Raw genomic sequence first — 22,883 nt, forward strand, 5'->3', positions numbered from 1 at the left:
TGCTTTGGTTCCATTTAAGGGAAAGTTTTGCCCAAGTCCTGTGAGATTTTACCACACATGTATTTGAGATGCTACAATAAACTACTGCAAGTAAAATACTACCCACCCCCTGTGCATATATATCTGCATGCAGGCATACAGGCACACATATACACTCGCTCTACTTACAGTTTTGGATGCCAGTGGTGAGGAGGAAAAAGCTGTGCTGTATCCTGCATGCAAGCGCCGGCCAGAATGGCTACTACTACCAAAAAGTAAAAGAAATTAAAAATAAAAGCAAAAAAGGGAAAACAAAAACAAAAGCCAGATGTCACCCCCTGTCCACAGAGAGGATGTTGCAGGGGGAGTGAGGATGAGAAGCAGTAGGCAGCAAACAGCTTCAGATGGCCTTACTCACTTTAACAGAGACTTTGTTGCCCAGAATATCCTTGGGTTTACGTAGGCCATTGGCTTCAGTTTTGCCACTGCTTTCCTTTTCCGCCCGCTTTCTCATGCGCAGGGTATGCCATGAACATGACTTCCTGTTATACCAAAAAATGCACTAATCAAATAGCAGGTCTTAGTAGGAAGAGGAAGGGATGTGGAAAGGCAAGGAGCATACATGTTCTTGATCTCTGCTGCTCTTCCCAAGGAGACGGAAGCCACTTGCAATTATCTCTACTTGGGTATACACATTCAAACCTGAAATTCAAACTACTCTAAAACAGTTATTCCTGTGATTTGGAAAAGTAAGAACCCAAGCATTTTCTTTAAAAGACAGATTTGCAGTTGAAAAGCAGATTGTATATGTAGTATTTGCAACATGCAAAGATTTAGTAGTAGATACAAATACTTCAAGCAGCAAGGAATATCGAAGTAGAAAGATAAATCTGTGCGCCGACAATATGGATATACAGTTCTATATTCCACAAAGTTCAGTGCCACATTCCAAAGCAACAAAAGTTAAACTACCATTTTATTAGAGTAAAAGAATTAACTATTTCCTGGAACAAGCTTCATTATACTTAAACTTCCAGGTGTTTTACTCTGCCTGCATTTTATCAGTCCAGCTACAATGATGTTTTGCCAAATGAAAAAAGTCCTCTAAGGAACACAGAATTAACGTGACTGTATTCATACTATGACATAATAACAGTAAAATAGTTTTACTGTTACTAGTAAAAAGCTTTTCTTTGGGATGGGAAAGTAGAAGAGAGAAAAACGTAAAAAGTAAAGTAGAAAATGCTGAATTTAGTTAATCAAAGCAAGTAAGTGAAAGCATTTATTTATAAACAGGATGATTAGGATCTTTCTTACGCATGTGATTTTACTTTTTAGCAGAAATTTTATTATTTATTATTCTCCGGATTCCAAATATATCTGTAGGCCTGGGAAGAGCACTGAAATGAAATGAAAGACTGAAATAGTAGCCTGCTATTTTGCCTTCTTCATCCAGGACCAGAAGAATCCCAGCTATAGTGTCTTGGCATGCTATGCAAAGAAAAGGTGATTCTTTACACCGTACTACAGTTGTTACAAGAGTAGCATAATACTATTATAGCTGCAAGCATGCAAAATAGGCAATAAATGCTTATGCCCCTAGGATCTCTGATTCGAGCACTATACAAATATACATGAATTTTAAAAAAAAACCCTTCTGGAGATATTCAACAGTGTCTCTAGTGAAAATGAGTGAGGGTTTGTTGCAATTTGTTCCAATTTTGCAACACTGCACAACTACGTTTAGGCCAAAGGCTGCACTAAGCTTTTGAATGGTGCGCTGGGTCCTGTACTTCTATAAGTAGACAGAGTCAGGGCAAGAATTAAATCTAATCTTAAATCAATTAAATGTAATTAAATTTAATCCCCCATTGTCAGGCCCATTATGTGGACCAAACCAAAAAATCAACTCCACGTGAAGGCCAAAACTACTTTTATTAATACTGGCTGTAATAACAGAACCTTGCAAGTCTGACCGTGCTTTACTCCCCCGACTTTAGTTCATGTGAATTGGGGAGGTGCCTGCCTGAATCACACGTGCATACCTTCTTATTGATTTGGATGTAAGCCATGGTTTTCCCTTTGTCTCTTTGGTAATGGATCTGGCCATCTCTGTCAAGGTCATCTTCCTTACTCTCTACCATTTAGGTAACAATTGCCAGATTAAAAACCGTAACTCAGTAGTAGTTTTTAGAGCACCTCTGGGATCTGTAGTCAGGGTTTCAGAGGGCTCCATATGACCCTAGAGCTTTTAGGCATGGACCACAGTAGGGGTGCTTTTGTTGTATCTGTCATTGGACCAAGCGCAATGCAATACTAAGAAAATATTTGCTCCAGTATGGTATGTGAAGCTACACCGTCTCAAGACTAAGTTTGCTTACTTTAAATTGTAGCCAGCAGATGCTTATGGGCTGTGCTGGTGCTTCAGGGAATGTCTGTTAAGGAGATTTTTAAAATCTTATTGAACAAACAGTATACATATAGATGGATTTATACCTTGTGGCCTTTACCTACTTTAGACTCCTTTACATTTTCAATATGTATATTTACTGAGTGAGTGGACTTGTGTAATCTCACTCTTCCCCGGCTTTTCCAGCAGCAGCTCTGAAAATATATACAACTACGACTGAGATCCTGTCCTATCACATGCAGTGAATGTGTGTACGAAAAGTATTTGAGGAGAGCTTTTGATAACAGAACTCAAAGATATTTTAAGATTACAGCTGAGTTCAATATTCACTTAAGTATGAAAATCCAGAGGGAAGAATGAAAGTATTATTAAAGAAATTAAGACGGGTGAAGTAAGATGATCTAGTCCTTGCTTAATGGACTCTCTCTCTCTCTCCAAATTTGTAACAGTAGTAAGGAGTGAAAGATTTTCAATTTCTTGTATACATCCAGATAGGCCCCATCTCTGAAATAGGGTGCACAAATCATCACTCTTTGTAACACCATTCTACAATAATGTGAAACCATCTACAGCTGTAGGTAATAGATTCATGCAAATCTGCAAATATTTCCATGGGCTTTTTAAAAAGATCGACCAAAAAATTCTTCATAATCCAAGACATTTGAGCAATATATTAGAGTTTGGTAACATAGGAAACATCACAGCTTTAATTTTTACACTGACAAATTTTCTTGCCCTCAATTTCTATTTCCATTTCTTGTGTATTACTGTGTGTGTGCTGTCTCTCTGTATTGGTTCCCTTGTATGTGTTTCATTACATTTCACATCCATCTCTTATTTCCCCGTCTTTGGTACTCATTTTTCCTACCTGGTAAGTCATGCTTTATTTTCACAGGCTCAGTGTTTGTTGCGTCAATGGCATTATAGTGCAGCAGCTTTATTCCTGAAAAGTTGCTGCTGTAAAGGTCACAATTCTCTCTGGAGCAGGACATTAGGAGGCTTAGATGAAGCCACTGCCGTGCAGCAGCAGCAGCAGCAGCATTATTTAAGCCAACTGCCATCATATATGAAGCAATCCTAAACAGACAAACTATGGGAGCAATTAGTGCCAGATCTTACCTTTCTCAGTAACTCTGTTTAATGGGCTATTACTGAGGTGGAAGCAGCTGCCAGCTCAGCCCAATTACACAAAATTGACAAGACTCAGCCTCAGAAGTTTCCCAATGATCATTTCAGTGATTCCTCAATACTATCCTATAAATGGAGGGCCAAAGTATTTCACACACTGCCATTTTCTAGTGACCCTCATGGAATGTGCAACTGACTAGACCATATAATTCTGCAACTGTCAGACCACTCTTACTAACACATTATTAATCATTAATGCAGAAATGATCAGGCCTTGCTTCAAAGGCACATTCTCTTTTTCTTCTTGGTCTTTAATCATGGATATCACTGATTCTTCCTTCTTATCAAATTTTGCTCTTGGTTAAAAGAGAAATCCTGTCTGGGGTTGAACTTGGTTAGTATCTATAAAAAAGCAAGAGTAAACAATGGCTAAGGCCATATATGCAACTCATATGGCCTCTGTCCTGTTGTAATTATGGTACAGCTCTTAGGATCAAAGCATCAGCACCAGGCCTAGTTGATTTGTTGCAAGCAACATGGTACAGTATTTCAGCATTTAAACCACAATATTGAAACATTTATCACCAGCAGCATCAAGCTCTGGTGAATTTGTGGAAGAAAACTAAAACTGGTTTACAACTGCAGATGTAAAAAAACAACAACAGTTTTTATGGAAAAGGATTGTACCTTTTGTATTTAATATCAAAAAAACATTTTCTTGCATTTAGTCATTTCAAATTAACAAAATGACAAAAAAATTGGAAAGAGTATTTCACATTTCATTAAATTAGGAACAAAACATAGAAAGAAAAAAAGAACTAAAGAGGGTCAGAAATTGGTCCTTTTATAATCTTCTCAAAACATGCTCATAGTGAAAATTTATTTTACATATTTAAAATAGTACATTTAAAATTATTAGTTACATTACAGGTACAATGATGAACATTGCGACTATCCATAATATTGCACAATCTGACTTCAAATATGGGTTTTTTCAATAGTGCAAAATACTTTTTACAGGAATGTACTGCAAAAGGGATTTATCAAACAGAAATTTTTTTTTTTATACAAAATATGTGAACAGAAAAAAACCAAAATGAAAATGTTACAAACTGTACAAGAAATTGCCATAGACAACATAAAATCTCTTTCTTGAGAAGCAGGACTCAATCCATACAAGAGGGCAATGTTGTTTTGTTTTTTTCTATCTCACACACACATATATACATACACACCCTCTCACATTCACATATGTGTGTATGTGTCTACACACATACACACACACGTTATTTAAACACAAGATAAATAGAAATCCAGTCCAATTAGGTCCATAATTAGGAAAAGATGGAAAACATAAGCCATGCTTTTAAACCTGTCTATGGATTTTAATTATTTATAAATTATGGGGGGGGGACACACAAAAAAACCAACAAAAAACCAACTATCCCAAGATGGATACCCCATGCTGTGTTATCAAACATAGTTTGTTCCAATGGCACTGAAGATCTAAGAAAAAAAGTAGGAAAATCCTACCATTTGTGTTTAATTTTTCCTCAAAAATCCACACACTGCTCCCTGGGAATCCAACACAGCACTTACTTTATGCTTCCGTCGCTATTATCTGTAGTTGATTTAGTGAGGGGAGCCAAGATATTCCCTGGGATCCATCCTTCTGCTGCTGGTGAGTGGTCATTGGCAGGCTGGTACACAAGAAACATGTTCTGCTGGTTAATGGCAAGTACTTGGACCACTTCACCCTGGTTGACACAGATTTCGTTCTCCTTTAATGCATAGTAATCTTTGATGACCACCATAGAAGAGGTTCCATTGCACCCACCCAAGTCATTCTGAAGAGGAAACAGAGAGAACAGCAACAGGAAGGTAGCTGTGGCATAAGGTGAAGTTTTCATCACTATCATCTATACAGTGCCTTCCAGTACATGAGCAATTAACAGGCTAGACAAATGACCTCTTAAAAACTGAAACAGTATTTTGTCTATTGATACAAGAGAAGCTACTGATGCATTAAGTTTTTAGTACTTTAAGAGTGCCACAAATCAGGCTGAAAAAACAAAAGGAGAGTTCAAAACCCACTGAAATCAATGGAATCAAGATGATTTTGCTTGGATACACATTAAAACTGAGCCGCATAGTAGCGATTCCAGAATAAAAGGCCAGTATGAAAACAATATTGCACTCTCAATCACAAATCAAGAAGGAAAGAGTTGCTCTCTATATGACCATATGTTCCATTTAAAAGATGTCCCAAGCTTGTTTGTTTTTTAATTTCCTGGAAACCATTCAAGTACTAGCATTATAGCACGGCAGAACCCTCCCCAGTGAATTAGATCCTATCGCAACTTGGATTTTACACCCATTTTTATCTTCTATTTATATTTAGCTGTTTTGTATTGTATTTTTATATGTTTATGGTTTTAATTAATCTTACTGTAAACTGCCCAGGGTCCCCCTTTTGGGGGAGATGGGTGGTGATAAAATTTGAAAAATAAAATAAAATAAATTATCAGAGAGCACAAAGGAAAGGTTATTGCTAAAGAAGATCTAGGGCTACATTTTTATTCTTGCAGCTCAAGCAAATCAGATGACAGTGGTAGTCCAAACTGGCAAAATCTAAAGCAAATTACAATACAATGTTGGCTTGAACATTCAAGCCATTGTGTCTCATGCCCCTTATTTATAATCTTTCCAGTTGATCAAAGCCAAAATCCTCATCTTCTCCAGCACTTTGGGAAGCAAAGTACTGTAAATGAATTCCCAAGTTTATTGCATAAATGCACATCTAGAGAACCACAGCAGAGGACAACAATTTGGTAGGGGAAATGGGAGGTTGGGCAAATGATTAGGCAACCTTTCCTTATGTCTTCTCTTCAAAAGGGGCACCCTAAAACTATAAGGGCTTCAATAAACATTTGTTTGATGCCCAATGTTTACTGACAGGTAAACTTTTGTTTGCCTTTTAGCAGTTTTCCTTCATTTTGTCATTCAGGTAAGAAGATTTTCCTTAACATTCCACCATGACTTCGCTATGAAAAAAGAAACCCACACATTTCTTGGTTTAATGACACCCACATAGCTCATACATTATACATTTACTGTACAGCCTGGCTCACATAAGAAACTTGTTTAGTTTGGTTTTGACATCCTGTGCTATGTGAAGCCAACTACTGTAGATTTGTAAACAATACCATATGGATTAGTGCATTGTACAAACCTAGCCAAATATGGATTATTCAAGAAACAATGGTTTATTGTGCCTGAACAACCTCCTCCACCAACTAGATCATTAGTTAGCCAAAGTTAAAATGGAAGTGGTTACATTACCTTGCTCTGTTCATATTTGTCCCCAGGCTGGTGCTGTTCATGCCCTGTGTTACCATTGGAGGTAGATATCTTCAGAGGTGGAAGAGATGGGTTGCGCATTGTAGCCTTTGAAGTTTTATCAGATCCTACAGGGCCTGAGGAATAGGGTCTGGTGATGGGTTGAGGTGCCCGGCTGGTCTGGGGTCTCATTAGAGCTGAGCTGCTGCTTTCTTTGCGCTGATACTCTATAGGAGACTGTAATGCTACAACAGAATATGATGTGTTAGAGCAGGCCTTCCCATCTACGTTTGCTCCCTATCTATCTCACCATGAACCAAGAATGAATTGCATGTGACCTCTGTAAATCACTGAAAATCAGTGGCACAATTTTCCAATTTTTTCCTCTAAAGAAAATGAAAGAATATGATATTCCTAGTTTCTCAGTACGTTTAGTACATACAACCTCCTTAAAGTATTTTTAAAATAGTTCCGCTCACTTGTAAGACATCATAGCATTGTTAGAAGTAAATAAATAAGGATGTCCCCCAAATAATCTTCTATCCCCTCAAGTAAGAGATTTACATTGTTGCAATGTATGTTATCTTGATATTACACTTAATATTACACTGGAGGCAGGGGAGAGACTATTAAATACAACTGAAAGCTAGTCAGTTGTTAGCTGAAAAACAGTAGACTGAACCTTTTTCATTATGAAGAAGAAGGAGAAAGTTTAAGTTTAGATGAGGATTTTGGCTTTGATCAACTGGAAAGATTAAACAGTAAATAAGGGGCATGAAACACAATGGCAACATTGTATTGTAATTTGCTTTAGATTTTGCCAGTTTGGACTACCACCCACATCTGATTTGCTTGAGCTGCAAGGAACAAAGGAAATAGTGCTACAGCTTTAGATATTTCAGGTCTCATGAAGAGTTGCCACAGGCTTTTCCATATTCTAGCTTCAGAGCCCAAAGGACAAAGGAGCAGAGACACCTCAAAAAACACTTCAATTGTATATCCACTAACTATATACATATATAGAAATTTGCATCACATGATAGTGACATATTTTAAATTTGTTGTGTAGATCAGCTCAATGATATCACTGCATGGAATGTGAAGTGTAGAATCCTATGTGAAACTTCTGAAGGAAAAGCATGTTGCAGTACTTTAAGCCAATATTCTATAAAACTTAGAAGGGGTCCCTTTCAAATGAGGAAGAAATCATATTAAAGTCATGCTAATACTGAATGATGAGATATGTGGCAGAGATGCAGGATGAATGCCTCTATCGTGAGAAAAGAAAAAATTCTGTCATTTTGTGGAGTCCTTGGTGCTCTCTAAGCCTTGTTATTTCCTTGCAGACATTTCATTGCCAGACTAGGCAACATCTTCAATGTTGCCTGAAACATCTGCAAGAAAATAAGATGTTGCCTAGTCTGTCAATGAAACATCTGCAAGAAAACAACAAGGCTCAGAGAGCACCAAGGACTCCACATTCAACCCTGAGCTACAAATACTCTCTTTGATTGGTTCTGTCATTTTCCCTACATACTCCTAGCTTAAAATGAATGAATGAATCATTGTTCTACAGCTAACTGGCTATTCAAAACTCTATGCATAAAATCATCCAATGAAGAGATGGTCGCCTGTAATATTGAAAGAAAGGGATAACCACTATTTCTTCACTGGCTTTTCTTGGATTTCTGATCCAATTCAGTATTGTTCAGTGGCACCCACAGCAAGCCACAATGATGCCACATATGCACTGGTATCATCATGCAAATGGCACAACTTACGTACCTGCGGCAGACAATGGCATGCAGGTACTTAACAGCAGCATTTCCATTATGATGTCATCATACCTGTGTCATTCTTTGGTCCCCACCACCCCAGATGCCCAGTGAAGAGTTAAAAAATTCCTTTCACTGTTTGGCAGTTACTAAGATGTTATACATTAGTTAACTGTTTATACTTACCTGCACTGTAAGTATATTCGTATGTGAATGCAGCCAGTCTATTAGAGATAGTAGTGTACTAAGATAAAATGAACCCCACTAGTACTAAGATATCAATAGAGTCAACAACCTGTTAGACTTCAATTTAGTTTTTAATTTGTAACATGGATATTTCTTTACCATGTATTTGGCTCCTTTGTAGTCATGTACCATATAAAGATGAAGACAGCAATAGCTCAGTGTGGATGACAGATAAGAAGGATCTATGATTGCTATCAAATTGGAGCTGGAGTAGTTTCAACCAAAACTTTACAGCCTTCTGCAAAATACTTGGGCTTTATTTCAACAAAACAACAAAATACCTACCATTTAAGAAGTCCCTCTGTGTGTCAAGTACTTGATTGATATCCTGTACCCAAGCTTGTTGGATTTCAGGATTGGCAGACTGCAAAATGAGCCTTTCTGATGTTTCCCGATTCAGGAGAGCAAATTTGCAAGGATCGTTGTCCACATTCTCCTCAAGTATTAGGTATGTCATCTGCAAACAGCGAGAAAAAACTTGAAAGTAACTGCACAGGGACATGGAAAGCATCATGCTGAAATTGGCTATACAGCAGTGAACTCAAAGGTAGCCCTTTAATTGCAGCCTATAGGAGGAGCAGCAGGTTTGCCTCTCCAGATAATTTCTTATCTGAGAGCTACATTATGGATGCAATTTGGTTTTGTTCTTCAAGTGCTCTGCCAAGTATATTCAACTTCTGAATTATATTTGTGAGCTTCATTTTTTTTTTAAAAGACAAGACAATTATATGTAATCACTATAGTAATTTGCACAGAACCAACTGTTTACATGAATATCCTCTGAAATGGCTTTTCAGATGTCTTGCCAATACATATGAGCATCAACAGAGCCATGAATTTCTCTAGGAAGAAGACTAGAATGCCATTTGCTCAGTTGTGTGAGTTTGAGAATTTTATCTGCTGGCTCAAGTTTTTAGTCAATTTTTAAGACTTTCAGATATGATTTTATACAGATTTACAGAGTTTTATTTTTCTAGCTGCATGCAAGAATATGATAGCTTTCTTATAGCCTTGCTGTCTAGACTGAGAAATCACCTGAAACAATTGTGTAGTAATGAAAAATTATGGCATATCTTTTCTGAAGCTTCTTTTTCCCTTGAGGAACCAGTTTTCAAATTCAAATGGTAACTTAAAGGCCCACATTCACCATGTACTTCAGCTGATCTACTGCCATATATTAATGCATGGTGTAACTATAGGAGATCTAGGTGGAATCTGAAAAATCATATATGTTCTACCATTAATTACTGGATAATGAATCTTGAGAAGTGCAATTGGTGAAGGTCATCCTGTAATGTTATAGTTAAGATGGGAAGTTTAAAATTGTTTGGTTATTCAGAGTTGCCCAGCTATGTAGGTGTGCAGAACAGAACTTTTCAAATATATGAAGTTGGTGAGGCAGGAACCAGGGCTGCTTAGACCTAGACACAATTACTGTTTAAACGAGAAGCAGATCCATTCCAGTCTCAAAGTGGGAAAAGAATGGCCAAGCATCCATTAACGTGAAAGGGTAGGACAAAGAGACTTGGGGTCGAGTTTCTGGAAGAACAGAGATTTATAGCTGAGCCTGGCCTGAAGTGTGACATAATGCTTGCAAAAGCCTCCCAGATATTGGTAAAGCTAGATAAAATATTTCAAAACCAATTTTCAGTTTTGAAGCCACACCTGGGTGGAGCCAACTCAGCAATCCAACAACACACGTTTTTGTAAGCTCCTGCCTTTTTTTAAAGATAATTTTATTATCTTAAATCGTTCATTTTAGCTTCCTTTTTTTTGTTTTCTTTTAGATAGTTTTAGTCAAATCTTTTGATAGTTTTAGTCAGAATAAGCTTTTTAGTTTTTGTAGCTCTTAAATTATATTTTTTTATTATACCATTTTAAAAATATTCTCGGGACTGACATTTGACAGAGAAAACAGGTCCACACCTCTGAATAACAGCCAAAGATGAAAAATCATAAAGTGAAAACAAAAAAGAACTTGAAAAGAAAGTTTAAAAGGGGGCACATACTGGAGATTTAGCCGAGAGGAAATCATAACCAAGACAAGGCTGCGATGACTCCTAGGCAACCAAAGATAAAGAAGTTTCTACAGCCAACAGATACTGTGAGGAAGTCTTCTCTCCCCCCTTTTTCTCCCCTTGCAACCTCTGTATATAATTCCTATTCCACATTGGACTGGGATGCGGAAGATGGTACATCTTCATTGTGTGGAAGTGAGGCGTCAATAGGAGACAGAGGGGAGGATATGAACAATATCAGGAGTAATTTTAAAGGTGACTTGGATCTGGTTGCCAAGAACTGCCTTTTAACAGCGCAAATAGCCACACCCACCAAAAAAATATATAATACATATAGCTCAGTAGTGCAAGAAATTGCAAACACTTGTGTTTATAAAAGCAGTCAAAGAGAATACAGAGAAGTAATAGCATCAAGCAGTTGGATTGGGGAGGGAGTCATGCATTGTGTAAGTCATCCAGATAGTAAAGCACCAGGGAAAAACCATGCAAACCTCCTCCCCTCAAAGCCTTCCCTAAAATGGCTTTTCCTGAACAAAGAGATTCAGAGCTCATGTTACAAATATACCAAAGAGTTCAACCTTCCATTGCTTCCACAACTAACAGTCATTTCCATTTTGGTTTTCCCTATGCACACATACAAGAACACATGAAGCGGCACAAAGACAAAACAAGCCAACACATACAATTTTTCCTAGTTCACTTAGCTAGCTAGTTCGGTTGAAGCTATTCAGACAAGTTAACAGTACACTAGAAGCACAGAACCAGAAGGGCATTGATGACCTCATTCTTTTGACTTCTGAAGTAAAAAAGGAGAAGCCAATTTTACTTTGTTTGGTGTCTCTCTTTTGTGTCTCATCACTACGCTTCCCACATGGTCCCAGGCAGCTTGTTGACCAGTGGAGAGCATGGCTCCACCTTTAGCTGTCTTTTGCTGGAAGGGAAAAGGCAGCCTCATGACTTCTTTTTTTCCTCCCATGGAAGAATGCTAACACTGCTCAGTTTTACTGCAATGGGACCAAACATGGAGATACTTTCCATTCCTTCCTGGAGGATGGCTCCCTCTTTCACCCAAGGAAGCAAATTAAAAAGCTCTGTTTCAGCTGCCTTTCACAACAAAAAGGTTACAGAAGGGTGAAGTCAGTTGGTGGGCAGGAAGTTATATGCAGGCTGGTAGATATGCCCCCCAAGGCCTGCCCTGGCACATGACTTGCCCTGTGGCTGTAAAAAGTTGTCTATCCTTGATCTAATGGGCCAGAAATTACTTAAAGAAGCAACCCAATAGCCTTATCAATTTCTTACCTTTATGTTCCGCTTAAACAGGTACCCAGGTGTTAAAGAGCCTTTCCTGAGTAGTTCACTAAAGATGACTATTTGCTCAAAGAGGAAAACTCTGCGTTCCTTTGGCCGAGACAACCCTCCAGAGTCCTGCTCTGTTACATAGAATGTATCCTGTTGCAACAATTTCCCTTGAGCTGCCAGCTTGCCCTAAGACAGGTTAAGAAACTGAGGTAAACATAAAATGAATGGATGCAGGAAAATAATTTATTTAATTTATTAATTGCTATGCAATGAATTGTACCCAGGACAACTTATATAAATAAAAACGGACTCAAACAAAAGTCCAATAAAACACACACAAACGCATGAAGTTAGCACAAAATATTTCAAATGAGTAGGGACAGGGGCTAATATGTAACAGACAATGATCACTAATGGATCTAATAACTTCCACAGAAATAGAAGCATATTAAGATTAAACAGCAAGAATATATACTAGACATTAGTACAGGTAACAAATGGACATCCTCTAATTGGAGGTGTGGGATGGGACCACGGAGGTTAGAGACCTTCAGCCTACAACCCTGTGGACTTCAGCGTTCATAAACATAAAAAAACAGTCTGCTTTAATGAATAGCAGAGAGGAGGAGCTCTGTTCTTCAGAAACATTTTCAAAGTCTGCAATCCTACTGTATTTATTCTATACTGCAGTGTTAGAGGACAGCTCCCAATATCCCTACCGCTAATGGCTAGAATTGTTGTTCAGGGTTGGGAAGGGACCATGATATAATCTTAGAAGTTTTCAACAAGCCTCAATCATTTCTACAAGTAAAAAGGCAACTGACATTACTGCATAAGAAAGAAGTGATACCTCAAAGCCCTGCAGTCGTCCTAGATTCATCATGTCATTGCAGCGTTTAGGAACAAGGCACATCAACTCTACAGCTTTCTGTAAGAGAGAGGGAACAGAGTAAATATGGGAAAGGATAAAAGGCTGGCTGGTCCCCTCTTCTACTCTGACTAGGACCACATATGGATCCACCCTTCCATCTAGAGAATACAGGCCAGAATCAGAAAATTTATATATTGTGAAAAGATGTCCATTCCTCAAATTGACTTTTAAAGAAATGCAGCTTTCAGCTGATTATAATCCACTGTTTACTTGAAAGAGCTTGGATAACATTTTGTTTGGAAATATGTAAAGGCAATCAGAAAGCGGGCCTCAGAAACATTCTCAGAAACTGATGGGTAACCATAACCTCATGCTTTGTTAGGAGGTTGCCCACTTGGGAAGGGAGGGAGGGAGGGAGGGAGTTGGGGTATAGTAGGAACAACAGTGGGAGAGGCTAAAGAATGTCAGCACTAGATCATTTCAGCATTCACACAATGACAGTCAGGAGACCAGGATCCTTTAACTGTTTAATGAAGCGAAATGACTAGGACAGAAGTAAAGCTGAGAATGGAGAATTCCCGCTATAACATAAATTTAAAATTACATTCCCTTGATTGCCTTCCTTTCCCATGAAAGTATATCACCCCCCTTCCCAACCAGGTGGTATTGCTGGTGTATCTCTACTGGCCGGCCTTGATGTGAACCACCATAAATCTGTAGCCATAATAATGCAATTCACACTCCAACCTAACACCCCCTCCCATCTGGCGGCAGAGAGTCTGCCCCATTGATAAGGAAGTAATGGAAGATGCTCTGATAAGGGGTTCTGAGAGCCTTTTGATTGGAGGAATCTGACAAAGAAGCTATAGGAGTATCTTCACCAAGTTTGAAAAATTAACGCCATGCCCACTATGACATCTCTGTTGTAAACAGGCCAGCCTCTTCTTGATAGCTATTTTATGAGAGCATGTACAATCTGCTTTCAAAATCCTAGCTGCATCCATCAAATCACAAAGGTCAGGGACCCTTCTTCTAAAATAAGAGTACCAGATTATATAACATCATTTGCTGCTCAAACATACAAGCTTTATTCACTCATTTAAGTTTTAATTTACATATTTCATTTATCATTACTAAAAATAAATGCAACTAAAATAAGCATTTCAAGAATAAAGGAACAAGGACTTTAACTTCCTGTTTAATGATTTTAAAATCTATATTTGATTCATTATGTGCCATCAAATTGTTGTTGATTGCTAGCGACCACACATATTTTCTCCATAACAATCTGTCCCTAACCTGGTCTTTCAGGTAAAATTTATATAGAATTATATAAATTATATGATTATAATATATAATTATATAGTATTGCTTGTTTTACATAAAAACAAATGTTATTTGCATTCTTCCATTTTGTTTAATGAAAAATATCCAACTGACTTATAACATAATTAAACCTTTCTTTTTAAAGTATATCAATTACAAAACAGAATAAAAGGTAACAGATAAACTGTACCTCTATCTCGGAGCACTCCAATCCAGCCTTTTCACTGTATTTCAGGAAATCCTATGGGAAAGAATATCATTCTTTAAAAATGATTTACATTTAAATGCACTTTTAAAAATGAATAGCATTGTTTGTCTTCTTGTAGGATTATCTGGAATTACAGTATACTTAAAACTATCTTATGCAGAATACATACCATCCTGACTATATACTTAATCAAATGTATGACTGAAATTATGTACTTGGTTTAGATTATGACACTCCATGTTCAATACAAATCAGGGAAACAGCTTTGACTGCTAGCATAATTGGCCATAGCTTTTCTTCTGTATAAGAGAGAGCTAATGTCAACAGATGAGGTTGAGAGTTGCATTTTTTTATATTAAAAATGTTAATATCCTGCCTAAGAACCACTAGAATTCTGAAATTCAGAATCAGATGTGGAGAGACAGAGAGAGAGAGAGGAATGTTCCATAAAAGAGATGCTACCATCTTGATGGTGAAGACTTGATCCTAAATGACATTTACCTTGTGTGATGAAATAGGGGCGCACAGAATAGGGTTCCTGATAAAGATTGTAGCATTTAGTTATATTCATGTAAAGGACATAGGCCATAAAGCTTTACTAGAATTATAAAAAACTTTTTATATGGATCCTTGTATGTGTATACTTCTAAAAAACTCACAGCTAAAACCAGTGGAGTTACCTAAATTAGGTAACTGGTTCCAATAATAATTCATCATGACTGCCCACCAGGTGATGGTGAGATTGCCAATACCAGCATGTACACACATACAAAATACTTGGGCTGCCTGGAGTAAGATGCAGGCTCAGCACCAGGCCAGCATGATACCCTCAGGAAGCAGTCCAGCAAATATAAAAAAAATTAACAATTGATTTGCACAAACTGGAGCAAACTGCTAGATAACACTGCTGGCTAAACATGTAAACACAGTATCAATTATACTTGGCTCACTGATGAATTTTTGGTGTACATTTGCAAAATATTTTATGCAACCCTCTAGAATAGATAGGAAGTTATAGTTACTGTTTGTGCAACTATTTTAAATAGAACTCTTTATGTCTATGTATGTCTATACAGTATGTCTATAATACAAAATGCATTATTTTACAAATCATATTGCAATCCAGGTATGTCATGTATGAATAGAGCAAAGTAGTAACAGAAACTTAGAAATAAAAGCCTATACAAGTAGTCCTCACTTAATGACTGTTCATTTAACAATGGTCTGAAGTTACGAACACCTCGGAAGAAGTGCTTTACGACCTGTACTCACGCGTATGACTTGTAAAACGTCACACGACCCCTGCAGTCATGACTGCAATTTGGGCACTTGGCAGCTGGCTTGCATTTACAACCAGTTGCAGCATCCTATGGTCACATGATTGCGATTTGTGATCTTTTTTGCCAGTTTCCAGCAAAAAATATCCATTCGGGAAGCTGGATTCACTTAAAGACCACAGTGATTCACTTAACAACCTGTGATTCACTTAATGACCACAGTAATTCACTTAACGACTGTCATAACACGGTAGTAGAAATTGGGTCTGGTCATGTGGTGACTCACTTAACAGCCGCACTGCTTAACAACCTGTTTTCTGGTCCCTATTGTGGCCATTAAGTGAGGACTACATCTTCCAACTTCCAGTGGCCAGCTGGAAAAAATTCCGCCAAACAACCACCTTTTCATTTCAAACCCTTTACACTATTGAACAAACCACTTCCTGAGCCTTAGCGTAGCACACACAAAAAGTCATTGCACACATCCAGGGAATACTTTAATTTCACTTGCTAATAACTGTTTTTGTCTTTTGAGTTACATATGCCCAGCTCTTTGGCTCTTTGTGTGTGTGTGTGTGTGTGTGTGTGTATGGCTTTTGGTGTATTTTACCTTGAGAAGCAACTGGTACTTGGTTATTCTTTGAATGGGCTTAATTAAGAAGTCACTGAGAGTTAACCGCTGGTTTATTTCTTGTTGCACCTCCTGTAAAATGAAAGTAGGAGACACCATTGTTGAGACAAAATAATGAATTTCTTGTTTGCTTTTTTTTATGGAACTCAGGAGAGCATATGTGGGGTCTGATCAGGGCACTGACCACACTTACAGTTTCTCAGATTCTGTAGGCTTTTTATGTTGTGCCTACAAAAATTAGTCTGAGGTTATGGAACATGTTACAATGAGTCACCCATTAGCTAAACATAAGAGGGAGCTTGGCATGTTCTGGCATTACAAATCCTAATTCCAAAGCTTGTGTATTAGAACCTGGCACTTCCCTTATTATAACAAGCAGAGTGCAATTATTCAGAAAATGCCAGATAACATGCTTTGTCTCTTCTACATTTGTCCATGATTATGTAATCAATAATGAATCTGCTTCCTAATAATGTAAAATGAATGGATTATTTGATGTATTTATAAGAAATTTAACCTTGCTTTTTACTAAAAGTAATGCCAAATTAACAGTATTTGTCACTCAGAGCATTATATAACCCCAAAGTACTCCTAGCTTGCAAGTAAAATTGAAAAAAAGTATTACTAGAAATGTAATTTCTATATTAAAGTTTTAGAAAAAAGTTTTAATTTGATTTAAATTTAGGAACTAGTCAGTATTAAGGAACTCCTCTCTTCCGTTCCTTACTCACTTTTTGCATTCTCCACCTCTGCCAGCTAAATATCTCAAACTCTTGCAAATGAAGCCAAGTATCACCCGAGAACAAATATCCACTGCTAATTATTAGGAAACATTTACTGAGAAAGCAAAGGGACACGAGAGCAAAGCCAACAGTCCAAGCAGGGAAAAACTTGCTGATACAGATCCAGAAGTATATACATGCAAATACAAGAAGAGAGAAGAAATCAGGCCTCATGTTTGAACTGCAGCACAGAACAGCCATCCTCTGAAGAACACCAGACTTACCTCAAAATATGTACCACATTCAGCTACTATATATTCTGATTTTGGTTTATTTTGACAGTACACCACATACATGTGTAATCGCCTCTCCTGTAAGAAATGAAATGCACAGCTGTCTTAGAATAAGCCTGTGTTACAACTTTCAGAGCTATCTGGGCAGAGCAGGAAAATAAATTTAATCATGCACTCGCTTTCCACATTTTTTCTGTCTGCTAATCTGATCAAAGAGTGATGGGAGAGACTTAAAAATATTGAAGAAAACAAAAGAACAAAACACTAGTTCATATACATACTAAGTTGGGAAAAGCATTCAGAGTCAAAGATGGGCCACAAACTAAAAGCTTCTCTGTCTTAGAAGGATTCGATCTGAATTGTTCCTGTTCCTTCCAGACCCTGACATCTCCAGGGACTGGGTCAGCACTCCCACAGTATTGCCTATTTGGTGCAGGGCTCAGATATGTAATTTGGTACCATCAGCATACCGCCGAACCTGACCCCATGACGACGGATGACCTCTCCTAGAGGCCTCATGAGATGTGGGAGAGCAGATTGTCCTGCTTCACTCTAACCAGAATCTCTGGGTAGATCTTCCTCTCACTCACACACCCAGAATGGATCTGGTCCCTTAAGAAAGAAGAGACTCACTGAAGAATGGTGCCTGTCACTCCAATCCTTTGGAGCCAATCCAGAATAATAGCATGGTTGATGGCACTGAAAGCCACTGAGAGATTAAGAAGACCAAGAGAGTTGGATTCCCTCTGTATCTCCAAAGGTCATCTATAAGTGTGACCACGTAGTTTCCATACTGAACCTTGGTCTGAACTCTGACTGCTACCAGTTCAGATTAACTTTCCACAAAAGATTATAGAATGCGTTAGTTGAAGGTGTGTGTTTTGTTTTTATACATCTGTATTATACTAGATTTTTTTCCTTGAAGACCTATATCCTGAACACACACAAGGCTCTAGCTAGGAAGAAAAATCTAAACATCATGTATAATAAATTTAGTTCTGGAGGGATGCAAGTTACATTTCCAACAAAGATTTTGTTTAAATCATAAGAAAATGCTAAGGAAAACACGGTATTTTTTGTATTATGACTGGAGCTAACATATTACTTATGTTCAGAAAAGAAAAAATGTATGCAATATTGTAGTTTTATAATTTAAGGAAAATCTGGACATCATAACCTAAAATATGTAATTCCTAGCCTTGTTTGGTATCTTTTAAAAATGATGCCATAAACTGAGCAAAACTGATACATTTAGGAGCTAATTTCCTTTTAAGAAAAGTCTGACTTGTAACTCACGTGTTTGATGAAGAGCTGTGCTAAACGGTCATGCTCCTGAAGGCACTTTTCCAGTTCAGCAAGAAAAAAACTGCAATATAAAATAGGCAACTATGCTCAAAATCTCTTTCCCTTCTTTTCCAATATCCCCCATTAACACATTGTATGATTCTATAATTAGAAGATAAACTTGATGTTATGTCAGTTACCTCTGAAAAACCTAGTGTTTTATTTTGCTAATGTTTAGCAGAATTTCACTAATATTATACACAAATGTACAATAAAAAGCTATCTGTATCCACCCAAAATCTCCCTCCCAATATTAACACTCTTGCTGTTTTTATCTTCTACCCAATTTGGGCAGCTAATTCTGTGGGGGAATCTAGGTAAATATATAGAAAAGTATAACTTGATTTTCATTATGAACTTGTTGTTAGCAAGCAGAATGTTAATTGCTGTTATGTGGAAGCAGCATATTTATAAGGCAAATTTGCCTTACAAGGTAAAATAGTTAAGTAAGAGAAGGAAAGCAGCAAAACGTTTGAGGAAAAAAGATTTCTAATTACTGGTATACGGCGGGTGGGCAGGCATACATACATACATACATAAATATAAAATTTCTCAACAAGGAAAAAAATTCAGTTGCTGTTAAAATTGGATTTAATTTAAAATTAATAAAAACTTTTATCTTGCAGCTCAACATGTTTGGACTGAATCAGACCTCCTTTAGAATGCTATACCCTAAACAAAAACTCAAATATACATAGGCTGTTCCTGAAGAAGGCCTAATTCAGTCCAAAGTACTTTGGGTTATGGAATAAAGACAAATCTCAACAATGAATGAATTCTTCTCCTCCTTACTTTTCATGATATTGTTTCCTCTGTTTGGGTGGTATTAATTTTACTGAATACTGTAGCTTTTATCCTTATAGCATCCACTTTCAAATATGCATAGTTCATTTTAGCAGCTGATTTCTTTTCATTTCTTTTCTGACTTTCATCACATATTACACTTACATTATTAAAAATATGGCAAAATACCTGTAGTAGAGTTGTGTTCTTTCAAGACTATGATAACAGTGATAACTGCACATAATTCTAGCAAAAAGCTCAGACAGAAAGATGGGTTGTAGTTCTACAAACTCCTCTCCCTTCAATTCTTTATTCTGTTTTCTGCTAGTTGTTGTTGTTGATTCGTTTAGTTGCTTCCGACTCTTCATAACTTCATGGACCAGCCCACGCCAGAGCTTCCTGTCGGTCAACACCCCCAGCTCCCCCAGGGATGAGTCTGTCACCTCTAGAATATCATCCATCCACCTTGCCCTTGGTCGGCCCCTCTTCCTTTTGCCCTCCATTCTCCCTAGCATCAGCATCTTCTCCAGGGTGTCCTGTCTTCTCATGATGTGGCCAAAGTATTTCAGTTTTGCCTTTAATATCCTTCCCTCAAGTGAGCAGTCTGGCTTTATTTCCTGGAGGATGGACTGGTTTGATCTTCTGGCAGTCCAAGGCACTCAGAATTTTCCTCCAACACCACAGTTCAAAAGCATAGATGTTCCTTCTCTCAGCCTTCCTTATGGTCCAGCTCTCGCAGCCATATGTTACTACGGGGAACACCATTGCTCTAACTATGCGGACCTTTGTTGTCAGTGTGATGTCTCTGCTCTTAACTATTTTATCGAGATTGGTCATTGCTCTTCTCCCAAGGATTAAGCGTCTTCTGATTTCCTGACTGCACTCTCATATAAATTATAGCATCATCTGAATGCTATATTTTCTTGCCAATATTGCTCTACTCACATTTCAGGTAGGTGTCATGCCAACAATTAATTCCAACTTGCAATCCTGAAATGTCTTTCAATAAATATTGTTTAAAAATGCAAAATCCTATCGATCCTCACCAGAGATACAATTTTAAACAACAGGGAGGGCCACGACTATAATTCCAGCAACAAAAGAACAGCAGGTACAATACAACAGCAATCCTTTTTTATAATAAATCATAATCTTCTTCAGCTAATGCTAACAGCTAGAGAAGAATCAGGACAATACTGGACCAATGTTTTCCATGTCCCAGTCCTTTACTTGTGACAGTGTTTTGTGGCGGCATCATCACAAAGGTTTTTTTGCTGATGTAGCCTATCATTTGTGTTTAATACTTCCTTGTTTCCACATTTATATCCTTTTGAGCATGGATTTATTATGTTTGTAGTAAATACCTCTACCTAGATCTGCAGTTTGGGGGAAAACTTTTTTTAAATTTACTCTGAAAGCTTTCTTCTCTGAACATGTTCCCATGAGCTTTTGCATCCCTTTAAAATAAAGATCACTTTTATCCACAGCTCCTTTGCTGTGTGCATGTCATGCAGGTGCCAGTTTTAAATCCTGAGAGTGTATCAGTACACTCAAATAGATCCTGCAGTTGATGGGATGTGGGCAACAAATGTATTGGCTCACAAGGTAGTCTCCAAATTAGAGATCCTTGCTTGTATAAGATAATGTAAGCATCTTTGGGGTAAACTGGGCTTTTGTTCTGCTTATGGCACATTGGTCAAAATGTACCAAAACAAGTACTGTCCTTATTGTTAGCAGGGAATGCTACAGGGAACATAACTGCAAAACCAGTAACCTAGCCTCTATCTTGTTTATGTTACTAAAAAGTGTTCTGTGAAAGCCTTATTAACCAAACCCATGATGGGTAGTGGGTATCAGTATCTATGGACTCATCTGGTTTTGAGCAAGACATATGGAAAACTGCCATGACTTTAGTCTGTTTGTAATGTCAGAATAAAGACCATGATTAACAAATGAAAGAAAAGGAAGAAAAAAAATTGAATGCCATATGTCTGTGAAACTAACAGAAAGGGGAAAATGTAACAGATCTGAATTCAGGTAGCCTGACCTTGTGGAACTGAGTTTATGAATACATGCAAGGAAGTGAAGCAATCAGTTTAATTATGAATGAAATGATAAAAATATGTATCATCTAGGTTGCTGGGGATGCGTATGAAAGTAGGAGTATACAGGTCTGTGATAGTTGCATGTTATTGTCTAGTGAATGAAGATAATGGAAGAGCTAGGGATGAATTTGGGGGGGATCTGTGCAGCTTTCTATATGAATACAACCCAAGGGAAAAAGAAATTCTATAAGGTGATAGGAACAAATGGATCAGAATGACATGAGACCCAGGAATGAATGATAATGGTGATTTTTTTGATGAGCATCTGCTTAGAAAATACTCTTTGTTTCAAATACATGATTTAAGCATATGCCTATTCATACATATGCACAGATGGAAAAGGAAGGAAGTAGAAAGCATGACCACACCAAATTTTTTTCAACAAAACTATGAAAATGAAAGAAGGATACAAGGGTAGTAAGAGGTTCTGAATGTGGGACAAGTCATTATTTAGTAATGTCAACAGTGAATTTTTTTTGGGGGGGGGAATGGATGAAAGAAGTGAAAGAAACCAAATAAAAGCAGAATGACTGCTGGAAGACACATTTATTTATTTTATAAATTTATTCACTGCCCATCTCTCCCCTATGTGGGGGGGGGGGACTCTGGGCGGCTTACAATAAAACAAGGTTAAAATATGAAACCATTACGTTACAAAATACAATAAAAATATAAAAATATAAATATACGTCCCATGCCAAAACACATGTACAAGTTCTATATGAAAAACATAAATTAATTTTCTACGGGAACGAATAGAAAGAATGGATGTAAAGAATACAGAAGGTACTTAGAATACGATGAAAAGAATTATGCTACATAGTGCCACAGGACTGGAGCTATCCTAATGGGAAGTATGTGGGTATTTGTAGCATGTGAATGAGGGGGAGAAAGGGACAAGTAATGACTCTGGTCACATTAAATGCATCTGAATATAAAGAAATATTGTACAATTTAACATTAGTTGTTTATGGTAGCTTATAGACTTACTCTTTGTGCCAATCATAGATCTGGTGAATGTTTCCAAATACAATCTTGTCTTTCCCTTTCATATCTTCAGGCACACCTTTTTCTTCTATTCTTTTCATGAATCCCTTGACAAGGAAAAAAAATCAGTGACTAAGCAATG

The 22,883-nt window shown here is 37.5% G+C and overlaps 2 protein-coding genes across 4 annotated transcripts in view; both read right to left on the reverse strand.

Annotated features, from left to right (window-relative positions):
* Window positions 1-622, reverse strand: part of LOC134487163 (kalirin-like) — a 30,194-nt gene extending 29,572 nt beyond the window's left edge. Inside the window, exon 1 of the mRNA XM_063288782.1 lies at window positions 398-622. Coding sequence (XP_063144852.1) covers window positions 398-493 — 96 coding nt within the window. The 5' untranslated portion in view covers window positions 494-622. The remainder of the gene's footprint in view (window positions 1-397) is intronic.
* A 3,736-nt stretch (window positions 623-4,358) lies between these two features.
* Window positions 4,359-22,883, reverse strand: part of KALRN (kalirin RhoGEF kinase) — a 165,464-nt gene continuing 146,939 nt past the window's right edge. For all 3 annotated transcript variants that reach the window (XM_063288781.1, XM_063288779.1, XM_063288780.1), the window contains 10 exons: window positions 22,745-22,848; window positions 18,819-18,888; window positions 17,514-17,600; window positions 16,487-16,579; window positions 14,582-14,632; window positions 13,045-13,122; window positions 12,195-12,380; window positions 9,163-9,334; window positions 6,860-7,101; window positions 4,359-5,364 (listed from right to left, as the gene is read on the reverse strand). In XM_063288781.1, the coding sequence (XP_063144851.1) occupies window positions 5,113-5,364; window positions 6,860-7,101; window positions 9,163-9,334; window positions 12,195-12,380; window positions 13,045-13,122; window positions 14,582-14,632; window positions 16,487-16,579; window positions 17,514-17,600; window positions 18,819-18,888; window positions 22,745-22,848 (1,335 nt within the window). In that variant the 3' untranslated portion in view covers window positions 4,359-5,112. The remainder of the gene's footprint in view (window positions 5,365-6,859; window positions 7,102-9,162; window positions 9,335-12,194; window positions 12,381-13,044; window positions 13,123-14,581; window positions 14,633-16,486; window positions 16,580-17,513; window positions 17,601-18,818; window positions 18,889-22,744; window positions 22,849-22,883) is intronic.

This window comes from Candoia aspera, chromosome 1, assembly GCF_035149785.1.
Source record: "Candoia aspera isolate rCanAsp1 chromosome 1, rCanAsp1.hap2, whole genome shotgun sequence".
In the NCBI taxonomy this organism is placed as follows: domain Eukaryota; kingdom Metazoa; phylum Chordata; class Lepidosauria; order Squamata; family Boidae; genus Candoia; species Candoia aspera.